At 40.6% G+C, this 26,989-nt stretch overlaps 1 protein-coding gene across 1 annotated transcript in view; it reads left to right on the plus strand.

Moving 5' to 3' along the window:
* Positions 1-26,989, plus strand: part of LOC108794331 (receptor-type tyrosine-protein phosphatase S-like) — a 291,487-nt gene that overhangs the window by 222,753 nt on the left and 41,745 nt on the right. The window contains exons 21-23 of the mRNA XM_018565355.1: positions 383-394; positions 786-904; positions 26,236-26,268. Of these exons, the coding sequence (XP_018420857.1) occupies positions 383-394; positions 786-904; positions 26,236-26,268 (164 nt within the window). The remainder of the gene's footprint in view (positions 1-382; positions 395-785; positions 905-26,235; positions 26,269-26,989) is intronic.

Below are 26,989 nucleotides of genomic sequence, written 5' to 3' on the forward strand. Positions count from 1 at the left end.
TTCCTAGTTTAAAGGGCTTGTATATGTATTTATACAAGCTTCATTTCTAGAGGCATTACAAACATCATTTTCCAAATAATTTTTTATTTTAAAATAGTTTCTGGGATGCAGCAAGAGCTTGTCAATCAGTGTAGCAAACAATCCAGAAAAAGTTATAATACTTGGCGATTAGTAACACACTGGATTAAAACAGAGTGGTTGTTTACAGTTCATTCAATATGAAGTCAACTACTGTCAAACTGTATAAAAATGTCTTTAATACTTTTAATGCGTATGGTAGAACACCTTTTATTGTTCTTTATGGCAAAATAATGCTGTTTGAATACTGTTTCTAATGTAATATAACTTGTTGCTTTTTTTTTCCTGTTGCTTCCATGTGTAGCAAACCAGACAGGTAAGAATATATGTTGCTCTTTTAATTCTGTCAATGTTTTCTCCTTAAAAATTATGTGTAGTGGAATATATTTTAATATTTGTCTTACTATTATAATATGTGTAGTTTTGAAATCCCATTTTGGTCACTTGGTGTCTTTTGGAGTTTTCGCAAGTGTAGAATAATGCTCAGTTCTCAGGGCACAAGGGGCACCAATATGAAAACTTATAAATAAGAGATTTTTAATTGTCTGAGATCACTGTACTTTTTTTTTAACCTTTTGTGGATTAATAGATGGTTGTCTAGTGGCATTAAATATGTGACATTATGTCCAATGTAGACTTCCAACTATTTAAAAAAAAAAAAACAAGCACAAAACAGCAATTCATTATACAATTTTTACATTTTTAAGCAAACGGAAAAACTCAGAACCCAGGACCAAATGTTTACTGAATAATGCAGAGATCACCCCTCACCATCCAACTGATCCAGTGGAGATGAGACGCATTAACTTTCAGACTCCAGGTAAGGGCAGAACTAATGCTGTACTGAAGGGACAGCTGGGAAAATTGTAACTTATCCGTACTCATAAATGTGTTCATGAAAAATACACACACTCAAATCTGTGTAGGTTAGAGGTGTACCTGTGGATTGAGACCCCAAATGAGCTACTAAAATAAATTCTTGGATTCAGACATTCATTCTGTTGGGATGTACTTTCTTGGTCTGAAAACCATAGCTAACTGACTTTGAGGTCCCAACATAAAAGAGCTTGAGCACCATTGCTTTGGAACACAGATACATTGCATATGCTCTAGATATGGTTACCTGGGCATGCTTTTGTATTTTGTGTTAAATTAGTGAACATTTCTCCATTCGATGAGTGGTTTATAGGAAAGAGAAAACGAACACAGTACACTTTTCAATATAAGTGAATCAATTTTATCCTTTATGATTTTATTATATGCAGTACACCAACACTAACAGTTCATGAAGATGATTTTGTGTTGCTATATTTATGCCATTAAATACTTGGCATGAGGAAAAGAACTTGTAGTTCTAAAGAAAAATATCGACCAAATGAGCATGTTAGGACTTCTACAAAGAAAGCATACCCACCAGTGGGACTTGCTAAGATTAAGCGTTTTACATTTAATGAAAATATATAAATGGCATATCCTGGGATGAGCATTTCTACATAGAAGGGAGAGATGCCTACAGGACATGCTGAAATAACACTTCCAGAGACAGAGGAGCTACACTGGTGGTAAATGCTGAGAGGTACTATGCCCCCTGCAGTTTGATAGAAGTGGTCTTTTTTATTTATTTTTAATACAGAGAGTTGAATATCTCTGCCTAAACTATAGACATAGAAGAAATGAAAATGCTGTGTTTTACGGTTGTCAGATGGATAATTTGTGAACTTATTAATCTTGCTTACAAGGACATATTAAGGACCATGTCAGGTTTTGTTGCAGACAATACTTACCCAATAGTAGAATAAAGCAAGTTTAACTACGACATATTGCTGGTTCGGGCAGTGAGAGCTTGGCTCCTTATAAAACCTTACAATGTAAAAACAGTCAGAGGTGAACAATAAGTCCTTCTGTGACTTATTGATATTTTAGCTTATTAAATGGGAATATTCAATGACTAACTTACTGAAAACATTTGAAGAAGATAAACCACTTTTTGGATATATTTATAGATACTACAATGTTGTGTATTAGAAAACTAAATTCTTCTAATCCCTTCTAACATCGCATTTAAAAATATCCTGTTAGAAGAAAGGATACACAACAAAAGTCAACAGTAATTTGGTTTTGTTGATAAAGGTTTTCAGGAAACCATTATCCCGGCTTAATTTGATTTTGATTTCAATCAATAGAACTGTATCTCTTCCCTCTCTAACTTCTGAACCAGTCATCAATATGATATGGGAAGCATCAGAGCCCTACTGCAAAGGTTAATAAAAACAAATTCCTGGAGTTCCTCTTTAAATGTGCCCTTCAGCTAAAGCTGGACAGTTGGCATGTGCAACTGGACATATGTTAAAGAGACACATTTGTAAAACCCTGAAGTCCATGAAAATTAGAAACAATACACCATTTTTCTGCTGCAAGTCATCACAGACCATATATATATATATATAAAGATCTATATCTATATATATATATATATATATATATATATGTAGATGATGGCTTTCCAAACTGTAACATCATCTGCATGTATTAATTTGTTTTTATATAAAAATGATTGTGATCATTACCTTACAAGATATTTATATTAAGAATTATAACAACATGTTTAAAATGATAACTGCATTTTATTTCTGCTCCCACACCCCTTTGTTGGAGGTTGAATAATTCTACCAGGATCTTTACAAATGCATGAGAAGTTGCGGGCCACGTATGAACTCTTTACTAATGAACTTCTGAACCAATCTGTCAGGAACATCCTCTCGTTCCAACAGTGTATAAATGAATATTTTGTTACCCAATGGAACAGGACTTCTACAGTTGTATATGCAGAGCTGGTCTGCAGTTGGTATGGGAAGTGGCAACCTTTTTTTTATCGGTTAGTGCATGGTGCTGAATGGTTTAGGGAAGGGAAAGCAATATTCATCTATATTTTTAAAACAGTAGTTCTTAGTGATCCAGCACTACATACATATTATTAAACTCATTTGACAAAAATATTTTGTATACATAATAAAAGAACAATTCAGAAGAGCAGTGCTGGTAATTATCACAGATTTAACACTAGATGGCAGAAAATTAACATACATAGAAGGATAAAATATGATTCTGAGTAGACCTAATATGATGAAACAATCCTGAATATAGGCGGGTGATCGTTTCCAGCAAAAGTGTTGTAATGCTTTAAAAGGGACGTTTAGGGTTTGTTCACACCATAATTATTAGCTTTTATTCATTTATGTAAAAACCTTTATCCCAAAAGAAAAAAAAAGGTTGCTGCAACTACTTAGAAAATGTTAGCTTGAGTTCAGATTTAGTTTGTTAGTCAAGTCCATCTATATCTACTAGTGTATCTAACACTTCCCTCTCCACAAGTTGATAGTTCTGCTGCCCAATGGTGCCTCCATTGCGCCTTCCTAAAGTTAACTCACCCTAAGACAGGAAGTGTTTTACTGGCTGGTTTATCAGACAAAAATAAAGGGTAAAAAACTAAAAACTAATGCAGCCACCACATTTAAGGATTAGCAAGCTACAATATATTACATTTTGGTTTATGGGTTTAGATACATTTTAACTGCCTCCGGGCCGGCCGAAGTAGAAAAACGGCCGGCCCGGAGCTCTCTAGATCTGAGCGGGCGTCTCTAGACGTCCGCTCAGACACGCCCCCTCGCGCGCGCCGCTCGACAATATGGTAGCTGTCATTGCTGATTTGTCTTTTAAAGGTCCAAGCTCCAGGGCTGTCTTCTCCATATCAGTGAGTCAATGATCTCATACAAGCTGGTGGCCAGTGAAATCTGAATGTCTGAACTCTGATCTGTTTAATTGTTCCTCATAAGTGACTAAGAAAGTACTGAAGAAAGAGTCAGGATAACATTTCCACGTTTAACCCTTTTGCTGCCAGGCCCTGCTTTCCATTTTTAACTCAAGGTGGCTAAAATCACAAATAAAAACACAACTTAATGAAAAAATTCATACTAAATCTAAAAGAGAACATGGCATTGAGTCAATAAATAATAAATATTTATTAATTTTAAATTGTGTCTTTTTGGCAAACCTGGAAGTTGGCCTCACACCTATGCATTGTGGTAATGTGTGTGTGTGTGTGTGTGTGCGTGCGTGCGTGCGTGTGCGTGCTGCATTGGTATGCATTGTAATAAAATTTATCCAGGCAGAAATTTTACATACATTTGCACACCATAATTTACGCCTGGTGTAAACGGGCCCAGTGCAGTGCACCAACACATGTAACAGTCATATATATGCTATGTGTCTGTTTAACTTGTATGTGTATTTGTGTGGGGTGGTGCGTGGTTGGTGTTATCATTCAAGTCAATGATAACCCAGCGCGTGTGATCGCATGCACCAGAACATGTGGCACATCAATGCCTGGGTTCTGGTCCAGTGCAATCGCAAAAAAATAGTACAAGCGCCTCCTCCCCCACCCTAGAACGCAGGGAGGAATTTCTAATGCGATTCAGTGCGTTCCAGAAGCTAACCATGCTGGAATGCACTGGAAGTGGTGTAAACCAGCCCCAAGGATTACTGAGCTGGCCTACTGGAAGCAGTTGTGTTCCGTCAGAACCCTTATGCCAGTGGCAGCGAAAGGGTTAAAGCTGCACATTAGAAAGCCAGTTCATCAGTGGCACGTGCCAAATTTTCATCCTCAAAGTTAAACCCAGTTGGTGCACAGACCTACATGTAAAAAATGTTTATATTCGAATTATATACATTAACAGGGCATTTTTAACTCTCTTAGGTATAAATATATGAAAAGTCCCAAAATTTGATGCGACAGTTTATAGGAGGAATCTGCAAGGTGTATGGGGCTTTCTGTTCATGTTTTGTGCTTGGTATTTGAGACAGTCTATATTAGAATAAATTGCATATTTAAGAGACTCGAGAAATACATTCCTAAGCCCATGATAAATCTTTTCCGTGGCATAAATGTTATTTAATAAGATGCTGATATTTATTTATTTTTTACACATTTACGTATCGTAATGAATGAAAGTACTCTACGGGGTGAAAAATTCAGTACATTAGACTACTTTAGGAATACTGATTCCGGGTGTGTAAAAACTGATAAAGATAGAATTAGATGATGGTCAATTATGGGGTCATAATCCAACTGCTATAGTTTATTTAAACAGTTGTTGCATTAACTTGCTTGCTATTATCATCCAATCATTCATGTTAAAGAGGAACTTTACCCATACTGTATCTTTAAAATGACAACAAATACATCTTTAGAAATGTTTAGAAAAACCAATCTACAAACAGATAATTACTGTTTGTTAATCTACAAATAGATAATTGCAGGCTTTGTATTCTTTGCATACCTTATTTTTCTTATCCTCCACATTCTTCTCACAGTGGCCATTTTTACTAAGGGCAGATGAATCCATCTCCCTTTACTTCCTGCAACTCTGGTACATGTGACTGGGGCATGTGACCTATGCACATCATCTCAGGGGAGAAAAATGCCTTTCCCTGAGATCTCGTGAGATTACAGATGAGATTTCCCAGCAATGATCTGCTGATGTAACCTTCCCAGGATGCAATGCTTGGGCACAATTACATCATTTGTGCCAAAGAGGACCAGGACTGTAATTGTAAGTAAAATAAAACTATCTTTGTTACTAATGAATGTAAGATGACTTCAGATCTGCATGCAGAGCTGTATGCTGATGGGATTTTTAGTGAAAGGGGGTAAAGGCCCACTTTAATGCATTAAAACTGGTGAAGGAGATGCCTGCATGTGCTGGCCTTATCCTGGAGATATATTTACACAAAATAGATGAAAATACCTGCCCAAATTTAAAAGGCAGCGATGCTTGTTTACATACAAGCCATCCGCTGGCTATAGAGCTGGCGGATTAATTGTATAAGGTCCTAACCTTACGCCCCCATCCCCCCCCAGTCCGCAGCCCCTCTCCGCTGGTCCCGAGCTCCGCTGTCCCAGGTGCAAAGGACCAGCATGGTGGCTCTGTGACAGGATCAGAGAGAGAAGCGCATAAGTGCAACAATTAAGATTGTGCCCGTTACGCTGCACATGTTACATATCACCGCAAACATCGCAGTGAGAGCAATAATTCTAGGGCCATCAATCACTGATGACACTAAACTGATGAGCTGTAAAAGCTTTTGAAGCGTCACCTATGGTCAATTTTGGGTATGGTAGTTTTTTGCGGGTGTGCACAATTTTAAGGCTCGACATGTTTGGGGTCTATTTTCAGTAATTTTTCCTTAATATAGTAAAAAATAAAAACCCCAGTGATGAATAAATACCACCAAAAGAAAGCTCTATCTGTCCCCAAAAAAATGGTATAAAATTCATTTCAGTATAGCGTTGCATGACGGAATAAATTTCAGTCAAAGTACCGCAGCGCTGAATACTGAAAAATGGCCAGGACAGGAAGGGGGTGTAAACACCTGGTCTTCAAGTGGTTAAACTCCGCTAAACTGAATGCACCTAAAGGCATGTAAACACACAGTGTAAATTATACCATTTAAAACCATTACATGCGTTTGTATGCTTTTGGAAATATTCCTATAAATGCAATGTAGTCACTGCCAGTGTGTGTGAGGCCTTAAGTCCTAACTCCAGCCAATTATTTTGTTTTTCACTTTGGATAAAGCAAGGAAAGAGCTAACACTTTTGTCTGTCACCCATGTGGGACATTTTCCCCCATTTCCTGTTCCTGTGACACGAGGACAATACTGTTTTCCTCTTTACCTAGAAAGTAAGGGGAGTAATAGAAATTTCAAGTTCCAACCCTTCCTTGCAATACAATATAAACAGTTTTGTTTGGAACAAAGAAAAGATGGCATGTTCCCTTTTAAAATGTAAGCCTTTTTTGAACATGTAAAATGTATATTTAATAAGGACTTTAGTGATCATGCCAATGCCATATTAAAAAGAAAAATACTTTTTGCAAGCCACTTTTATATCATACATGTTTTATTACCAGAGCCCCAACTTGTTTTCATTTTCCCCCCATGCACTGTCAGCTCTATATCCTTTTATCTACTTTCCCACTCCCATAATTTAATACACTTTTGTGCTCTGCTTGATGTTTTGTACATTTGGACAAATAGTGCTTTTCCCCATAGTTCTCCCCAGGGTCACGGGAGGACAGAAACTAGCATACTCCCGTGACCCAAAGCTCAGTATACTGAGACCACTGCAGCCGGGACGGATCCCGACATTACTGTCTGGATTCACCCAGCTGCGTGATTGACAGCTGGCTCTGCCTATATAGAGGCAGAGCCAGCTGTACCCGCCCCCTCTCCGTCCGTTCCGCCAGTCAGCGCTGGGGAATCCAGTCACAGTCAAGGTTAATGTAAAAAAGTTTGTAATACAACTTCACATATCCTACAACCCATTAAAATGATTGATTATGTACGCATAGTTGTTCTAGCAGTATATTTTCTGCAGTTACATTTTTATATAATGATGAAGTTCACATATTCTTAGTAAATAGGATGCATGCGTGAATGGGCAGCTTATTTACTGGAACATGGCAGACTCGGTCTGCTTCTGAGAACGTTTGCACACCACTTTTTTTACATTTCCAGCATTCTTCACAGTTTCCTAATTGTCTGACTGTTACATAGTTACATAGTATTTGGGGTTGAATAAAGACATACGTCCATCAAGTCCATCCTGTGGTTACATCCTGTTTAATTTCATAGCTCTGGCATGGGAAAAAATGGGAAGAATTTAAGTTGCTTTGAAAGCTACCTATGATAGTAACTTAGATTTAATTTCTACACACCCTTAAATAGTAAAGTGTATGTAAAGCCAAAACATGCTTTTTTTTGGATAATGTGGGGAAGGGTTATAACCCCTATCAAATTTTTATTGTTGTCTGTGTATTCTTTAGTGAGAACAATGCTCACTAATGGTCCTAGTGACCTGTCCTTAGTACAAAAAGTGATGGGAAATCCAATTTTTTTGAGGGAACAGGAGGGTATGGAAATACTTTCAATTAACAAACCTGTTTTGGGCATGGCTTTGGAGAAATCTCTGCTTTGTCTCTAGGACAGGAAATAAAGAGAGAAAAAAAAAAGTTTGGGCTTTACATGCACTATATTGGCAATGTTAATGTTACAAAATTCTTGAATGAAGAGGTTGGTGGCAGGTCCCCAGTTCATTACTGTCGGTAACATCAGTTTTGTTTTCCTTAACCTTTGTAAATTAGTATTTACTGTTTATATAGACTGTGTCAGATCTACACTACTTACATGTAACTATTACATCTCACAGTAGACAGAAACAAATGGAATGTCTGTTATTAATGTAACTCACTATCTGTTCTTAAATGTGAATAAGACATCACAAACAAGTTGTTTTTATTTCTGTATTTACTGTTCTTTGCAGATTCTGGTCTCAGCAGTCCCCTCAGTGACCATGAATTTGACTTTGAAAGTTAGTTCCTGTCTTTTTGTTTCAAATTTTGTTGTTTTTTTGTTTTTTTACCACTCCAACTACTGTTTAAAGGCTAACTTCATCCACAATTGGCATTTCAGTTTTGTGTGGTGACTGACAAGAAAATACAGGGCAACTTCTGTTAATGTATTGTGGATTTCACTAGCAAGATATCTCTACCTTGATTTCCAGTTCAATGCAACTGCAGTGACCACTAGAAAAATCAACTGTTGGTGTCCCTCTGCCCCAGTAGATTACTTGTAAATGGACAAATAATTGATGAGTCTGTCTTTAAGATAGTGACACCTTCATTATGTATGGCCAGGGCCAAATTTTAATTTCCAGAGCTTGTTGGCGCATAATCTTTGGCACACAATGCCTCATCCCTATGTTAGGATTGTTTCTATAACACACAACCATTCCTTGATTTAGTGTCCCCAACCTAGCTTAGAAACTTGTGGCTTAAAGTATTGTATTTGTAAATAAAGTATCACAGGGGGAAATGTGTAGCCATTAAATATTCAGGGGAAATTTGCCTTTGCTCCCCAGAAGAACAGGTCTATTGTGCCTAATGGTAAATCTGTCCCCGTGCATTACCTGACAGAATTAGTCCTAAAAGCAAGCTACCTTGCAAAAATCTTACAACTGGAGGCCTTGAGAGATGCTAGAAGCCAGTGAGCCATTCAGCCTTGTTGTGTTCACCCAAAATTGAAATATCAGTTTTGGGGAAAGTTGGCCTTGACGTTTTCCATTGTTTACTCTTTCCACCCTATTTGTTTGACTTTATGTCCTTTTGAACCTTTCACATTCCATCGTTTATTGCGAAATATATGTGCTTGTCTCTGCTATTCTGCAGTTTTGGATATAAAATGTATGTGCAGTGTGTTGCAATCTCTTAAAGAATTATTCTCTGTTGCTAGTGTGTACTATCACTGCATTTTTATAACTGCTAAAATCTAATTCTACATTATCTCTGACAACACATTGCTGCTTGCTGCTAAGATGTGCAGTTTATTGTATTCTTTGATGGCCTATTATTTATTGACTTCTTCTATTACAATACAAAGTCAGGTACACTTCAGCCTAATACCCTTCTTATACATATGTGTAAAACACATTGAAAGATGTACAGACAGTCAACAATAGTCTGATATTCCGACTGCAGAAAAACATTTTGCCTGCCAACACTCACATCCACGTGCTTAGCTGAATACCTTGAATTTGCATGGTATACAAAGTACACAAACATCACTATTATCCTTTTTTGTCATCCCAACGTCCTGTAATTACCGGTATTGTACATCCTAAAATAGCACCTACAGTATGCTCTAGTGGGTTACTGGACTGAAAGTCCTTTGTGTGTAAGAAATTCATAATTTTGTTCTTTTTAGTTTACAAGAGCTCCATTTGTTTATTTTATATGTAAAATCATCAAAAGATATATATATATCTGTATCATCATCATTCATTTTAATTTTTGATTCCATTTAAACACAACACATTTCTAGCATTTGTGCATGTATGTCTGTGTTTGATTCCTTATATGTAACCTAGTGGCAGTTCCCCAGAAGCTCTATAGCCTGATATATAGTAGTTAGTAAATATATTCTTGGCTTGCATAGGAATGACATTTTCATACCCGAGGTATACATTAACCTTTTTAGTTTTGAACAAAGTGGGCAAGAGTTGGCATCTGTGCTGAGTTTTTCTGTTGCTACCTGTCACTGAAGAGGCTGTAGATATTTCCCCTTATAATTTATCTCGGTGACACCAAGAAAAGAGAAGAACGGGTCACCAAGAAAGGAAGGCACAGATGGCAATAAAATCTTGCTAGAGGTTCTAACCTTTCCCCCGTGCTGTTAAAATGTGTGGGTTTTTTTTTTCTTTTCTTTTTCTCCATTGGAGAGATTTCATTTAGTTTTCAGGCATCTTACTCTGTCACTAAAACAATAATTGAATGGTAATCCCTCCTAGAATGTGAAGAAAGGCCACCAGCACTCAATTGCTCAATGTGCACAAAAAGTTATTGTCATGAAAAATTGTCACATTGGTCAGTTAGCCAGCATTTTCGGGTTGCGCAGGGTTTCTTCCTCAAGTTGACACTATGTTGAGTGCTGGTGGCTTATCTTCATATTCCTGAGGTTCTGCATGATGCCATCCATGGCAGTCACCGTAAGCACCTACTTGGTTACCACTAATCATAACACTGTATGGTGTGCAGCAGGCATCTACATTGATTTATGGTAATTCCTCCTGTCGGTATACAGACAGCAATAAAACCTGAGAATCTAACCCTGCCACACTCTTTTCAGAAGCTAATAGTATCTAATGCGACAAAGCATAATAAATCCTTTGCAAACACACATGCTCCTTTGCTGTTTACTCAGTTACTTTACATTATTCACTTTTTTATTTCATTGTCCTTTAAAGTAGGATGTTGTATTTTTTTTTTTTTACTACGTATAACAAACAGCAAATAAGCTATGAAAACCATTACTGTCCTCTGTAGCTGCAGTCACTGTGAAGCAGTTCATCCTTAAAGTGACATTAAACCCTCAGAGTTTAACATAAACCAATACTGTAATGTGTGCCTTACTGTAATCCATGGTAGTTTCCCTTCTCTTTGCTGCTCTTCCTTTTAAATGCTTATCTCTTCTCATGCTGGGGAGAACTTCCGTTTTGCAGCTGACTGCCTCTTCTCTGGAATGTTACATGGTGCGTGCTCCCGACCTGAGCCAGGACTACAGGATGACATCCTCCCGACACCCACATCCCCGCCCACTTTAGATTGGCAACAGCTGCTGCCTGCATGTGCTGTTGTTTTACTCTTTTCTGCTGTGTTCGTGACTGATCGATTCTCCTAATCAGAGCAAGGTATTTTTTTTCCTCTTTTTTTTAAACAAACTTTATTGCTTATGTTTTTTCATTAAACAACCTCTTCGTTGCATTGTGTACTGTGTGAGGGCTGAACTAGCCCTTAGGATTACATTGCTCATACTTTTAAATAAATAAAGAATAATCAAAATTAGTGTTTTTAAAATGCAGCAATATAAATATTACATTGATTATCTAAATATATATAAACACACAGGAAATAATTATAAAAAAAAAAAAAGGATTGCAGCCGTGATGATACAGTACACAATACAATGAATAGGTTGTTTATGACAAAACATAAGCAATAAAGTTTGTTAAAAAAAAAGAGAAAAAAAATACCTTGCTCTGATTATGTCATACCTTTCATGTTTGGAGATGGAACTCGGCTGCGGATCTCATTTCAACAAAGGAAATTAACAGTCACTTCACACGGTAGTTCAAAAATAGTTTTAAATAAGGAAGGGTCAAATGGTGGTACTTGAAATGTTCACTTCACAAACAAGCAGCAAAAGTCAATTGGTCGAATGAGCATGTAACAACCCTGATATTTGCAATGTTCACTTCACATCACAAGTGCATTTAACACACAAGATTGTATGGCTAGGATAAACGGTGGTGTTTGTAATGTTCACTTCACATCACAAGTGCATTTATCACAAAAGTTTGTATGGCAAGTATGAACAGGGATGTTTGCAATGTTCACTTTCACATCAACCAGCAAAGTCAATCAAGTTGCATAAGCAAGTAACAGCTGGGGTAATCAATACTTGCTGTTAGGAGTACACTGGGGGGGGGGACTCTGATTATGTCATACCTTTCATGTTTGGAGATGGAACTCGGCTGCGGATCTCATTTCAACAAAGGAAATTAACAGTCACTTCACACGGTAGTTCAAAAATAGTTTTAAATAAGGAAGGGTCAAATGGTGGTACTTGAAATGTTCACTTCACAAACAAGCAGCAAAAGTCAATTGGTCGAATGAGCATGTAACAACCCTGGTATTTGCAATGTTCACTTCACATCACAAGTGCATTTAACACACAAGATTGTATGGCTAGGATAAACGGTGGTGTTTGTAATGTTCACTTCACATCACAAGTGCATTTATCACAAAAGTTTGTATGGCAAGTATGAACAGGGATGTTTGCAATGTTCACTTTCACATCAACCAGCAAAGTCAATCAAGTTGCATAAGCAAGTAACAGCTGGGGTAATCAATACTTGCTGTTAGGAGTACACTGGGGGGGGGGATATGCACCCCTAAATATTTAATGTGGTTTGATTGCCACGTGAAAGGGAAGAACCTATGTAGTAATTCGCTATCGACCTTAGGTAAAGAGATGTCAAGTAGTTCACTTTTCTGTAGGTTCACCTGATAATTGGATAACTCCCCAAAGAGGTTAAACTCTTGAATCAAAGTAGGAATACCCACAACCAGACTGGATAGGTAAAGTAACATGTCATCCACACATAGCCCCAGCTTGTGGACCTGGGAACCAATGCAGAGACCTTGAATAGAGCCGTTAGCCCATATCGTATTAGCAAGGCGTTCCATGACAAGGATGTACAACAGCGGGGACAAAGGGCAACCCTGCTGCGTGCCATTATGGATCTGAAAGGGAGGAGAAAGCAACCCATTGACCCGTACTCTGATGTATGGACCGGCATATAACGCCATAACTCTATCCACGAACTCTGGGGGGAATCCCGTGTGTAACAGCGAACGTCTGAGACCCAGCTAACCTATCAAACGCCTTCTCGGCGCCGACTGAAAACAGACAAACCGGGATGTCACGAGTCTGAGCATAATGAATAAAAGTGATGGTCTTTTTAGTATTATCTTTGGCACTACAGTGGGGTACAAAGCCCACTTGTTCCTTATGAATCAGGGAAGGGATGAACGTAGACAGCAGGTTCGCAAGAAGTTTAGCATAGACCTTAATGTCAACGTTTATTAATGAAAGGGGCGGTAATTATTACAGTGAGTCGGATCCTTACTGGGTTTGGGCAGCACCACTATATGTGCCTTTTAGGGATTGTCGAGGAAAGGGACACAACGGCGCAATTGCATTGAAAGAACCCTGTAGAGGAGCAGCCAGTTGGTCACCAAACTGTTTATAAAATTTAGTGGTAAGGCCATCAGGGCCCAGGCTCTTACCAGAAGGGAGAGCTTTGATAGTCCGGAGATTCTCTTCAGCCGAGAACAGTTCATTCAGAATCTGTTTGGTGGACGCCTGTAGTGGTGGAAGGGAAGTGGCGTCCAAATAAGATTGCAATCTGGGGTCGTCGTGGACTCTATTCTGGTCAGCCCGCGGCGGGTGGATATTATAAAAGGAGGTAAAAAGTCACAGAATTCGGCCGCAATCACCTCAGAACTATGGTCTACTCCCTGCCGAGCTGAATTAATTTTGGGGATGAACGTTACCGCCCTTTGCGTGCGAATAGATTTAGCCAAAGTAGTCCACTTTTAACTCCCTGTCCGTAAAAGATGCTCTTAACCTTATCAAGATAGGACAGGTGTTAGGATTTCACCAGAGTACGGTTGGAAATATGCAGGTTATTAGATGCCAGAGACAGGGCAGAGGATGGGTATATTATGGGAGATGTCTCTAGGGTCACAAGCTGGGACAGAAGGGTTGAACCACATTCCTTTTTCAAACGAGATCCATGTTTAATAAAAAAATCCCTTGGAGTCGGCAGTAGGGTCGTTAGCGTGATCAGAAATAAAATGAGAAATAGTAGAAGATACCTCCGCCTGGCAAGAAGCATCCAATAAAAGGTTTTGATTTAGTTTCCACGAAAACAGAGTTCTGGGGGCACCAGGGATCCGAAGGGTAAGAAAAATAGGAGACGTGGAGGGGGACCATGACATGGTGGGAAATGAAGAAGAAATCTATCCTGCTGTAAGACCGGTGGGGACCAAAGTAACAAGTATAATCCCTACCTTGGGGATGTTGGACACGCCACACATCTACCAGTTGTAATTCATGAAGACGTTTTTTCAGTCTATTAAGGGAGGAGGAGGAGACGTGACTTTCCAGAGGTAGTATTAAGGTCAGGTTCTAGCACCAAATTAAAATCACCCCCTAGAATCAAAACCCCATCTGCGAAATCTGCCAACTGAGTTAATATTGTGAGTAAGCGCGGGACTTGTCCCTGATTAGGGAGATAAACATTCGCCAGAGTGGATACCTTATTGAAAATTGAACATTTTACAAAAACAACTCTCCCATCTGGATCAGTCCATTAAGCATGCTAAAAGAACAGTGGAACCCAATTGCCACTCCTTTAATCTTACGAGAAGGATCAGAGCTAAGGATCCATCTAAGGTAGAACCGAGATGTCAATGTGGGCGACTTGTGCAACAAAAATTGTGTTCCCTGTAGGAACAGGATCTGGCTGCGGATGTGCATGTTATAAAGTACTTGCGACCGTTTTCGTGGAGAATTCAGGCCCCGAACATTCAAGGAGATAACAGTTATGTCCCCCATAGTAATGCAAAAAAGAGAAAAAATATCAGAGCGATACTAGGGGCACTCCAATCTCCCCCATGACAACAGTGAGCAAGAAGAAAAAGTGAAAGAAAGCAGGTGGTATAAGAGGAAAGAGGAGATGGAAAGACATGTAAGAAAACAACACACAAAAACCCCGAACACAAAGCCAGTTAGCACCAGCGCACTTAAAGTGACAGAATCTACAAGCGGGAAGAAACTTGTCCCAAAATAACCCAATCGCCTGGATACAGGTAGGGTAACGCCTATGTGGGAGTGAGTGATTGCCAAAGGCTTCAACCACACGCACACCCGAGACGACACTAAAACATTTTTTTATAAAGCACACATGTGTAGGAACACTTTCCAAAAGGAGAACAAATCTTACAAGTAAGAGTTCAGTGAGGAATAAAAAAAAAGGGGGGGGGGGCACCTTATACAATAGCAGAGCTTCCCTAGCGTCAAAGTGATAGTGGTGGAAGGAGAGACCAGCAAAACACGCCCCCTTAGAAGAGCATGCACAGTGTAGCAACAGCACCCCAGAGGCACCAGGTGGTGCAATAAATCATACAAAGAACACCAGAAAAGGTACACCAGCAATCCATGAAGACCCGGCCGGCGGTTGCCCCAAATTAGCGGTACTCAAACCAGGCCAGATGGACACGGAACGTAAATCACACATATGCCATTTGAAGAAAGAAAAACTGAAATAGAATAGCCATCTGGGAAAGGGCTCTCCGGCATGTGCAAAAAATAAAAAAAAATATAGCACAGTATCCCAGGACTTTCAAATGTCAGACAGTAAGAGAAGGCGGTGATCATAAAGCCTTGATGAGATAAAACCCAAACATAGTCCAGGATAGTCTACATGAGATGCGACCTGGGAGAGAGCATTCAAAAGGCACTAATCGGTGCAGAGTAGCCAAGGGCTAGCCTACTCCTGGAGGGAGTGAAAGATGTAAGACCGTAGGTGCCATTGCGAAGCTGCAAGCAAAGAGTGGGGAACTCCTTGCTGAATCAGCAGCGCTACAAAGGGCCAAAAAGACTCAACTTGGAGAGTCTTTGGCCGTATCCACACAATCCCTACGCGGCAGTGACAGTGTCCACGATGAGGCCTCCGGAGGTTGCATCCAGATGGGTAGGGATCAGGCCAATTGGAGAGGTGAACAGGAGATAGTTGTAGCTCTTGCAAGAATCTTGATAGGTCAGCTGGAGAGCGGAAAAAGAAGGACTTGCCATCTTTGCGTGCTATCAACTGGAAGGGATAACCCCAGCAGTATGGGATTGAGACATCATGTAGTGCTTGTGTTAGAGGGCGAAGGGTCTTGCGGGAGACGTCTGGGAATAATGTGACCTGCGCCCCTTCAAAGTCGATGGGTCCTCTATCCCTTGCCTAGGCCAAGATGGTCCCATTCTGCTTGAAAAAATGCACCCTGCATAAAACATCCCTCGATTGCTGTAGATTTGGTGCCCGAAAGCACCCCCTATCCAACTCTAGGTGATGAGTAGGGGAGTTCCCAAGCAGTGAATTAAAGATGCCAAGGACAGTCAGCTGTAGGTCAGACGTACCTGTGGCCTCAGGGATGCCTCACAGACTGACATTGGTTCGACTATGCCTATCCTCCTGATTGTCGATTTGTAGACACAAGAACTGGACAAGGCGGCGTTGGGACCCCACAGCGTCTTAAAGTTGTTTCACCATAGAAGACAGCGAGGTGGTTGTTGTTTCCACCTCATCAAGGTGCTGATGCAAGCCAGCCAGGGTCTCCCGCAGCCCCGACATATCATTGCGGTGTGAGGCTTCAAGGTGGGAGAACATGTTTTTAAGCTCCAACTTCGTCGGTAAGAGGGAAAAGTTGCGGTGAAATGGGCCTCCCTCTGGGGGAGCAGACGCATCATCCCCATTAACTGAGGAATCAGGGTCAGCCTGAGGCGCCTGCTGCCCTCCACGCGGTCCGGATGGGGGCCCGTGTCAGGTGGGCCCTATGTTTTACAAAAGGTCCCGATTAAGGATTTAGACCACTGCGGAGGGGCTCGAGCTGGGGTTTGAGACCCCTTCTTACCTGATTTACCCATGATGGGAGAAAAGGGTAGATGTGAAACTGTCCCTGAAGGTTTCTCTCGGATGAGACGCCAGAGCCTCTACAATGTGCGTCCGGTCTCCGTCATGTGCAAGCCACGCCCAGCATATCATATATTTCAATGTCTATAGTCTGACCATGCTATGTACAATACATTCCTGTATTAACCTTCTGGCACAAACAGCTGTTCCAATGTGGGATTTAGAGATGCAAAGTAACAGTATTGTTGCTTCTGTATTTATTCTATTCCATTCATCTGCAGATCAAAGGGGGTGAGATTTGATCTGCATATCATGTCAACTAAAGCAACTACAGCCCATGATTTAGTAAACTAAAGCAACCTGACAAGTTAAAAAAATAAAATAAGATTTACTAAAAAAAATGCCAATAAAAATGTGTTCCTATTTAACATATTATTCACACTTTTATGTTAACCCATTTAACCCCAGTTAACTCCTCCTTTCCCTTCTCCCCATAGCTATTATTTTCCTGTCCAGTTTTTTTTATTTTTCTAAGCATTCATTTTTATTTGTTGTATTTTTATTTTTTATTTTTGTCACGTTAAAAAAAAAGCCCATTATTGAAAAAAAAAACACATTTATTTCTAAATAACTTTGTATTGCTTTGTACCGGAATCTTAACTTTAGTTAAGGAGCTAGTAATTTGTTTATTACGGAGTACATTTTAAAATGCAGAACACATCTCTTACAGTATATGAGAGCTCTTAGACTGGTGACCTAAACAAACCATTCTGTGCATGCTCAGAAATACCCTGCTCCATTGTCGAATTAAAGCTGGACTCCAGGAAAAGAAAAATGAACCCCTCCTCCCACACTGGAAGGGTTAAATTAATATTTTGTTTGAGGGTGAACATAACAATCAACAGCAGTCTATTGGTTGCAGGCAGGGCCATAGATCAGGGAGTCCCTCAGAGCATCTGCAGTGCAGCGGCTAGTGCTGACAGTCACTAGGCACTCAACGCACTTGCTCCACATTGCTTGTTGAGTGGCCCATGACTGCCCAAAATGTATGTTTCTGGTGGCACTGCAGTGTCTATTCCACGATCACTGCAGCTGCTACTTCTGCCACCTGTCAGACCTCAGATATAGGCAGTGGCACTTCAGAACTGAAGGAGTACCACCTTACCTTCTCCTCGGCTCTGGTCACATGACCTAGTCGAGGGAAGGCTTCCCCTCACTCTGAACTGTTTGGTCTAGTGAGTGGGTTTTATGTGCGTCATGCACTCCTGACCTCTGCACACTGTGCATTAGCACTCCTTGCCCCTGCACCCTATACACTGCACCCTATACACTATGCTGTGTATTTCATACTTCTGACCACTGCTCTCTGTATGCTGGGCTGTATATGATACAGCCCTAACCACTGCACTTTTTACACTGGGCTGTATATGAGATTGCTCGTAACCACTTCACTCTAGGTACATTATACACTGACCCCTACACTCTTTATATGGTAGAGTTGCTGGTATCTCTCTGCATGTTAATGAATTGCATTACCTGCACTATTAGCTATGTATAATGTCTAAATGTCATATTGCTAAACTTTTTTTAGGGACCATGTATGTGAAAAGATCACATACATGATCACAGATTGCAAAATATTTCACTGTAAGATACTCCTCAAATATCTTATAACATTCGGTTCGCTTCAGGGTGTACAATCAAGTACATGACTGCTGAAATACCTTTTTGCAGGATCACCTGTAAAACTCAAAACTTTTTTTTTTTTTTAAGTCTCTATTATATTTATGGTACATGGCATGTGTCTGCATGTGGTGTGTGTTCTTTGTATGCATTTTTCCAATTTGTGTCGGTGCTCCATGTTATACTAAAGGCCACCCCTTTACCTTGTGAGTCTTGCAGTCACAGTTGGAGTTAGTGAACTCTAATGGGGGGAAAAGGATGTGACCTCAACAGGGGTTTAATAGGGATTAAATTAATAATCACTGGAAACTGTTCTGTGTTGACTGATGCTTTCATGAATGATGAGGTAAAACAAAGAATCTTGACAGATTGACTTTGGTGCTAAAGAAAATTATTATTAGCTGCCTACCGCAATAGTTGAGATCCACATTTGTGACCGTGAAAAGCTAGTTGGGTATTTAAAACTGCATACTGTTCTCTGCAAATATATATTTCAGACCATATTGTAGATTAGTGGTCCCCAACATGTGACCCCCTGTGCTTCAGACCTCCAATCTGGTCAGGAGCACAGGGGGCTGCACACCGAGGGCCAGCAGCTCCTCTGGGTCCTTGTCATTATCAGTGTTGGAATAAATTACATGTTATACATTTAATTAGTATAAATCATTTTCATTTTCCATGAACATGCCAATCCCTGTGAGTATGGTGGATGCTCCCGTTTATATTACATAAGTACAATGTAATTTAACATTTTAATGATTGCAAACCTGTAAAATTTAGGGATGCACCAAAATTTTGGCCACTGAAACATATTGGCCGGAAATGACACTTTCGGACAAATTTGCAGTGCATCCTTAGTTTCTCTCCTCCTCAATGTGCACTGATCTTTATCCCCTCTGACACAGCGCAGCACCCAGCGGGGAGGAGAGTAACTGTCGGAGGAGGCCGAGCGGTGCGGGGAGGAGAGCGCTGTGAGTGTGTCACAGTAGGAGCTCTACTCCCGCCCCGCTCATCCTCCTGTAACAGATCAGGAGAGCGGTGTGTGGGTGGAGACAGCTGTCAGCAGTCACAGGAGGCTGTGGTGAGGGGGAGGAGTCAGCTGTCAAATGAGACCGAGCTCTCCTCCCCGCACTGCCCGCTCAGCCTCCTGTGAGAGCCGATCCAGGATGGAGAGTGGGTACAAACATTCAGCGATCAGTGATTGTTGAATGTTTGTAAATTATTGGGCATAGTATGAGTTACTATGTACCAGTTATGAATGAATAGGAAGTGCTCTACATCATTGTGTACATAGTAGCTCATACTATAGCCACAGGTTATGAATGAACAGGAGCACTCAGTATAGATGATTCCTGTTAATTTATGACCGGGGCTGCAGATGGGAGCGAGATATGGGAGTGACCTTGACTGATGCACAAAAGGATTAAATTTTGAAGCGTGTTTATACCTCTTCTATCAATTCTAGAGCTCAAGAAATTAATTATAAGGTGCTTACCCAGTGGCACCGAGTCCCATATTCCCTAGGGAAAATTTATCAAAATGTTTGTTGGAGGAACTGTGGTTTACCGAGCACATATCTACATGTTTGTGTCCGAAGCTGAAGCCTTTTTGGCAGGACATCAGTGAACAAATACAACTTATCCTTGGTGAGACTCTTCTGTTTACTTTTTCTACCTTTATGCTGCATTTAATGCCTATTTCAAAGGCTAAGTATAAAGCTACATCTTTTGCCTCATCTTTTAAATGCAGCAAAAAGGTTAATACTGAGGTTGTGGAAGCGTCCCACAGTTTCCACCAGGGCAAATTGGGTCCGGCAAGTTAATCTTATTATAGAATATGAAAAGTGGATAGGAATTTGCAAAGAGAAACATGATGAGTTCTGCAGTTTATGGGATACATGGATTAATTATAGTTCTCTGGATCTTTAGGGGGAAATGGATGGTTTGCGGTAAACAACTTAGAACAGGGATGGCCAACTATAATTTGAATAGAGGTGATCCTCTTTTTTTCCATTGCTGTGGGTTTTCAATGCTTCATCACAGAATAAGAGCATTGTTTTTATTTTATTTAGTTAGTTCATCATTCAGACTTCTTTATACTTTTTAAGTAGTATTGGTATCTTACCTAGGAAATATTCCTTTTTTACTTATGCTTGTTTGTCTGGATATGTAAATATATGTTTTTGTCTGTACAATATAAAATGTTAAAGATTTTGTAGAAAAACACACTGCAGAAAAAGACATTGAAGACATTGTCCTCAATCTCTTTTTTTTATTTTAAAAGGGAAATATCGGGTCTTTTTAGACCTCTGATATTATACCAAAGCCCCCGGCAGTAAAGTTAAAACATAAAGTGTGTAAATGTGCAGCGCTAAAAAAAAATGCATAATATATATAAAAATGTAAATATATAAATATATATAGTTAAATATATAAATATATATAAATTAGATAATAAGACAAATCTATAATATACAGTGTATAACAATTTAAATCCTTATAAATACAGTGTGTCCACAGTGTTAAATATCCAGTGTAAATCCATATATAGTATCAAAAATTACAATATATAATATTCTCACTCATGTGTTTTACCCTAATAAAGTGCAACAGTGATAAATTAGTATCAAAACATTTCAGTGAACAGCTGATGACAAAATATAAAACTATAAGAAAGTCCCAAATTAGAAGCCGTGATATGATTGAAATTTGGATCCAATGAACATTTCAAGCAGATATCTCCAATCGGTGCATCAGTTGGTGAATTCTTCCCACACCACGGTGCTTTCAAACTATCCCCTTTCGGGTGTGTACTCACCACACGGGTTGAGATATTAAAGCAGAAGATCCCAAGTCAGAGGGTCCGCATCCCCAATTGTTTACTCTTGATAACACTCCGTCCGTTATGGATTTAGGTAAAAAAGAGAAACCTCCTCATGGTGTAGTATGCATAAACGTTTATTTATAAAAAACATATAGTCACTCACATTTAAAATCAAGGAAACCGGCCGGTATAGTGTAGCGTCTCACTCGCCTGCTACTTCCTGGTATAGCGTGGTATCGAATTAGGATAGACCCGCCCCGACGCGTTTCGTCATACAAGACGTCCTCAGGAGGTCATAGGTCTATCCCTTCAAACCACGCTAGAGCTTTTATAGCCCTCATTCTAGTTCCTTCTAACAAATGACCACTAGATGTCCTCGTGGTACATTTTTTTCTTCCAATATTTATTTAAAGGACAGCAGATATATCTGTATTTAATCTTGTCTGTAATCACTAGTGATGTGATATTTCTAGTAATCTTATTTCTACCGTGAGCATTATATAAAGATCTATTGATTAACATATATGTGTACGTGTATATATCCTTATATAAATATATACACGCACCACACATATAGAGACATAAGATATCGCAAAATGAATCAAAATGGATTTTTTTACTTGATACCATGGTCCCTAAAGGATTAAATATAGAATTTGATTTAAAAGGTTAGAGAAATTATTTTTTTTTCGGTTTTGGTCTCAAGATTTCATTTCGGTGCACCTCTAGTGAAAATGTCAACCTTGTGCTATCCTAATGTAACAGTAACAGTTTACACAAATTGGACCATGTTTTAAATTGAGGTTTTTTGCCCTCCTTTGGCTCAACTATGTGGGTATAGGGCAGTGGTGGCAAACACACACCACAAAGCACACACAAGCCCAGGTTCAAGGACCACCTCTGAAAATAGATCTGGCCATCCCGGATCGCCTTGGTACGCGATCCGGGCTGGTCAAAATCAGGCAGCGGCGGCCTCTAAACAGGAATATTAGACTGCAGCTGCACTCCAGGACTCCTAACCTGTTTTTTCTGTCTTTGAATGCAGGAAACCTTTCTTTATTCTTCAGGTTTGAATATTAAATCTGCCCCTGGATGCGTAGGCTTCAGACATCTCCAAATACAAAAATGCAAGCACCCTGACTGTACCAAAATAGTGTATAACATTTCAAATCCCTACAGTCCATGAGAATGAGGCCTTGGGCTTGGTTCACACTACATAATTGTGTGCATGTTGCTGCAATGCTATCCATGTTGACTGGCCCCTTGATGACTGTTGCATACTGCCAAGAAAGGTTTCCCTCCTTCTGCCCTGGAGGTGCGTTGATGGCCCATTTGTATTGAATGGGCTGCTTAATGCTGCACATGTTAATGCAGGAAAAAGTTTACAACAATGGCCCCCAATCAGTCAAGTCTCTATAAATGTGAAGGAGAGCTGCTGTAGCTAAATGTGAGCAGAAAAGTCAAAACTGAGACTGACAGAACAGGAATGGCCCAAGAGCCGCACAGCCCCCAGTGAAAGCTGCATAGCCCCCCCTTTCCCCCCAGAGAGTCTGTACAGCCCCCTGGGAGCAGCACAGCCCCCCCCCCCAAAGCCCACCTGAGAGCCCATCTGAGAACTGCACAGCGCCTCTGAGAGCCCACACAGCCCTCCAGAGACACTGGAGACATCAGGCCGCCACCCCGGAGCAACACAGGGTATGCAGCCTTATATTATTTTGCATTGAGGTTAAATGTATTACTGGGATTTGCAGTCCTCTATAGCTGATGGTCTTATTCTGCATTGCTGTATAATGTATTGCTGGGATTTGTTTTCCCCTATAGTTGGTGGTATTCTGCATTGCTGTATATTGTATTGTTGGGATATGTAGTCATCTATAGTTTGTGATATTCTGCATTGCTGTATAATGTATTGCTGGGATATGAAGTCCTTTATAGTTTGTGGTATTCTGCATTGCTGTATAATGCATTATTGGGGTTTGTAGTACTCTATAGTTGGCAGTATTCTGCAATGCTGTATAATGTATTGCTGGGATATGTAGCCCTCTATAGTTGACAGTATTCTGAATTGTTATGTAATATATTGCTGAAATTAGTTCCTTTACAGTTTGGAGTCAGTAGCAGAACTACCAGGGTCACAGCACTGACCCCAAGCTATAGAGAGACTGTTCCTTTGCAGTGTGCTGTGTGACATGTACCTTAGTAGCCCACTGCAATGGAACACATCACTTATTAGAACAGTACAAAGGTACATGTCACACTGTAGTGTAGTTAAAACCTCTTGTATTTTTCTTCTAGGATTTAAGCACATAATTAGTTCAGACAGTCATTTGAAGTGTTTTTCTAAAGGAAATCATCAGTATTTGGGTCTAAGTGCAGGGGTGGCATTTTGAGACACATAAGTTGGTTTCGTGATCCAGTTTGGGCACTTGGCCTCAAAAAGGTGTGCCATCACAGGTATAGAGTATGGCATATTAAGGTTTTAAGTTTATTTATCAATTTTTATATTGGTTAAACTTGTGTCTTTTTTTTTTTTCATTCTAACTACTTAAGCAATAGCAAACACACTTGTGCACTGCGTTACAGCAGTATAACAGTGTGAATGGGTCCTAAGCTAGTGAGGCTGCACTTGAGGCTTCCTAAATTTACTTAACTGATCAACACTGCTGTGTGTAGTTTAGTGTCATTCTGGTATTGCATCGACATATCATATTCTACCTTCAGCTCTTGTTTATGATTTACTTTAAATTTCCTACAGCCCTGCCACAGTAGTAAGCAATCTACCAAGTTTATCCGCTGTAAACTCTTAGAACTTGATTCTAGTATTTATAACATGACCTGCGATTTCAGTGACACAATTGCTGTTAAACCATATACTTGACCGATACCAGTCACTCACTAGTGTTCCCATGGAGTAGGCTTTGCAAGGCAGGTTGCACTCAGACAGAAGTTGTACATATTCCTGCATGGAAAGCAGCTGATCAAACGGGTGACCAATTGGACAGTAAGGGATTTACCAGCCTAAATACCAGGCTGCAGGAAGCACATACACTCATGGATGCTTGCTGTAGTTAGTTTGTTGGGCACATATGGGACTGCAGACATCAGGGTGTGCAAGGCAAAGACCACTGCAGAAACCAGATGCAATATTTAGCTTTTTTGAACATATTTCAAGTTGCATCAGGTCTCATAACAAATGTAGCCATGGAGTTAAGTTTAGTTGAACATAATATTGTATATATGATAAAACATTTTATGGTAATAAGGGCGACACAGGTGCCCCTCCTAAAGTTAAACGGGAAAAAAATATTTTAAAACCAAGGTTGTTTTTTTAAGGACCCCAAAGGGATAAAATATAATAATACAAGTTCAATGGGAAAAGATTACATTTTTAAAAATAGTTTTGGGTATACTGTGCTGCTACTGGAGTTTGGTTGGCCCAGTGAATCACCAGCCAGCTAACAAGGCAGCACATATACCAGAGTGTTGTAAGTCTACAGAGAGATGGTACAAGCTACAATAGACGGTAGTAGAGTCAGCTCAGGCACAGGCAAAGTGTTCCTAAACAGAGTTTAGGTTACAGACTGGAAGCTAGAGCATAGACAAACTATAGCAGAGATAATAGGCCAATGATCAGAATACTCGCAGACAAGTGGAATAAAAATGCAGTCCATACAATTCATACCCTTAATCCAGGGCATGACCACAGAAGTAAGGTAGACCTGTAAGCAGACTAACCTGTTGATCAGGCACACTCTGAATCTCCAGCAGTGTATTTAGGCACTCCTATCTGGGAGAAGTTTGCAGTGCAAAAGCCTGAGGCTTAAGCCCCGTTCACATCATTGTGCTTTGGTAATGCACATTGGGCTCTGTAATGTGCTGTCTCAATGCAATGCGCCTTATTGCACGTGCACTATCTCAGCACGACTGTAATCATGGCCTAACTTGTTAGTAGGATCATGTGTTGGACACACTGCTGTATGCTTCTAAGTAGATCAGAGCCTTGCCAATTTTACAGTTGCATAATTCAAGTCCTAATATGCATGATAGCCAATTCAGTTTTTGGTGCTTCAAGGACAGTGTAGTACATATTGTGAGGATCAGGGTTAATGATATTTATATATAATATATTTATATACTTTTGACTAGGGCTGCAACAACTAATCGACATAATCGATTATAATCGATTATTGAAAAAGTTGTCAACTTTTTCAATAATCGATTAATCGGCTTCCGATCAGTTGGCCCTGTTCACAGCTCCACACGCTGTATGACCACACATTTCTTACTAAAACATTTATCATAAAAAGTGGTGTGGTTAGGGTAGTCAGAGACGCAACAAATATGCTTACATGGTGAACAAAGAAGATTGCTAAAAAGGTTGTGTCCCTAAAGCTATCCAATGGATATTAGGCGGGCACTGTTGTAGTGGACTTAAGATGATCACTCTCTCTAACTGAAAATGGCCATTGTCAGTCAACTGAAGGGCCGGACTGGCCATAGGGCAAACTGGGCACTTGCCCGGTGGGCCGGGCCAAACACAATCAACTGATTGTGTTTCGGGCCGGTTCGCTATGCCCGATGGCCGGCTCTGAGAGCTCCATTTATCAGAGAGCACAAAGCGGCCACTCGGCCAGGCAGAACAGACAGAGGAGATCCGGCCCGCCCCCATCACCAGCTGACAGACAGACCTGGGAGAACTGTGCAGGACACGTGCTGTCCTGTGAAAGATCACAGAAAGGAGTCCAGGAGAAGGTGAGCTGATGGGAGGGGCAAGGAATCACTAGCAGAGTGAGGAGTTAGCGGAGCTCCACGACCCCATGCTGGGGGTGGGGGGGGGGGGGATAGGCACAGGAGCCAGAGTGAGGGAAGATGCAGGCAGGGCCGCCATCAGGCCGATACTCATTTGAGGGGCCCAGGCATGGTATCGGCCGTACAAGGGGCGGCATGGTAGAAGGAAGAGGTGGAGGTTGCTGGGCCCCAGCAGCCCATGACCGGCGACAGAGGAGGCCGGGCCCCAGGTGGTCTCTGTGGAGTCTCAGGTGGGTCCTAAAACTAGTGCATCACTAAGTCCAGGGGGTTACTGAGCCCAGAGCGTTACCAGTCCCCGAGCCCGGCGCGTTACCAAGCCCTGAGTCCAACTCAAATACTGTTCTGCATTTCTGTATAAATGTATTACTGGGATTTGTAGTCCCCCTACAGCCGGTGCCATTCTGCATTTGAGTGTAAGCTCCTCTGTACAGAGACTAATGTGACTAATGTGACTGACTCAAGTCTTCTCTGTACAGCACTGCGGTATATGTCATGGCCAGGGGCAGACTGGTCATAGGGCATACCGGGCACTTTACTGGTGGGCTGGGCCGTACACAGCCTGATTGTGTTCGGCTCTGTCTGGCCCGCTATACCTGATGGCCTGCTCCGAGCAGTGCCAGCGCTTTCAGGCAGCTGTATAGGCAGCTGCCTGAGAGCACTGGTGCGGCGGGGGGATGGGTGTGCGGCCGAGCTTGAAAAGGGGGCCCGAGAATGTAGTGTACCCAGGTGCGCTATATT

Source organism: Nanorana parkeri, unplaced genomic scaffold (genome assembly GCF_000935625.1).
Source record: "Nanorana parkeri isolate BGI_ZX_2015 unplaced genomic scaffold, ASM93562v1 scaffold836, whole genome shotgun sequence".
In the NCBI taxonomy this organism is placed as follows: Eukaryota; Metazoa; Chordata; class Amphibia; order Anura; family Dicroglossidae; genus Nanorana; species Nanorana parkeri.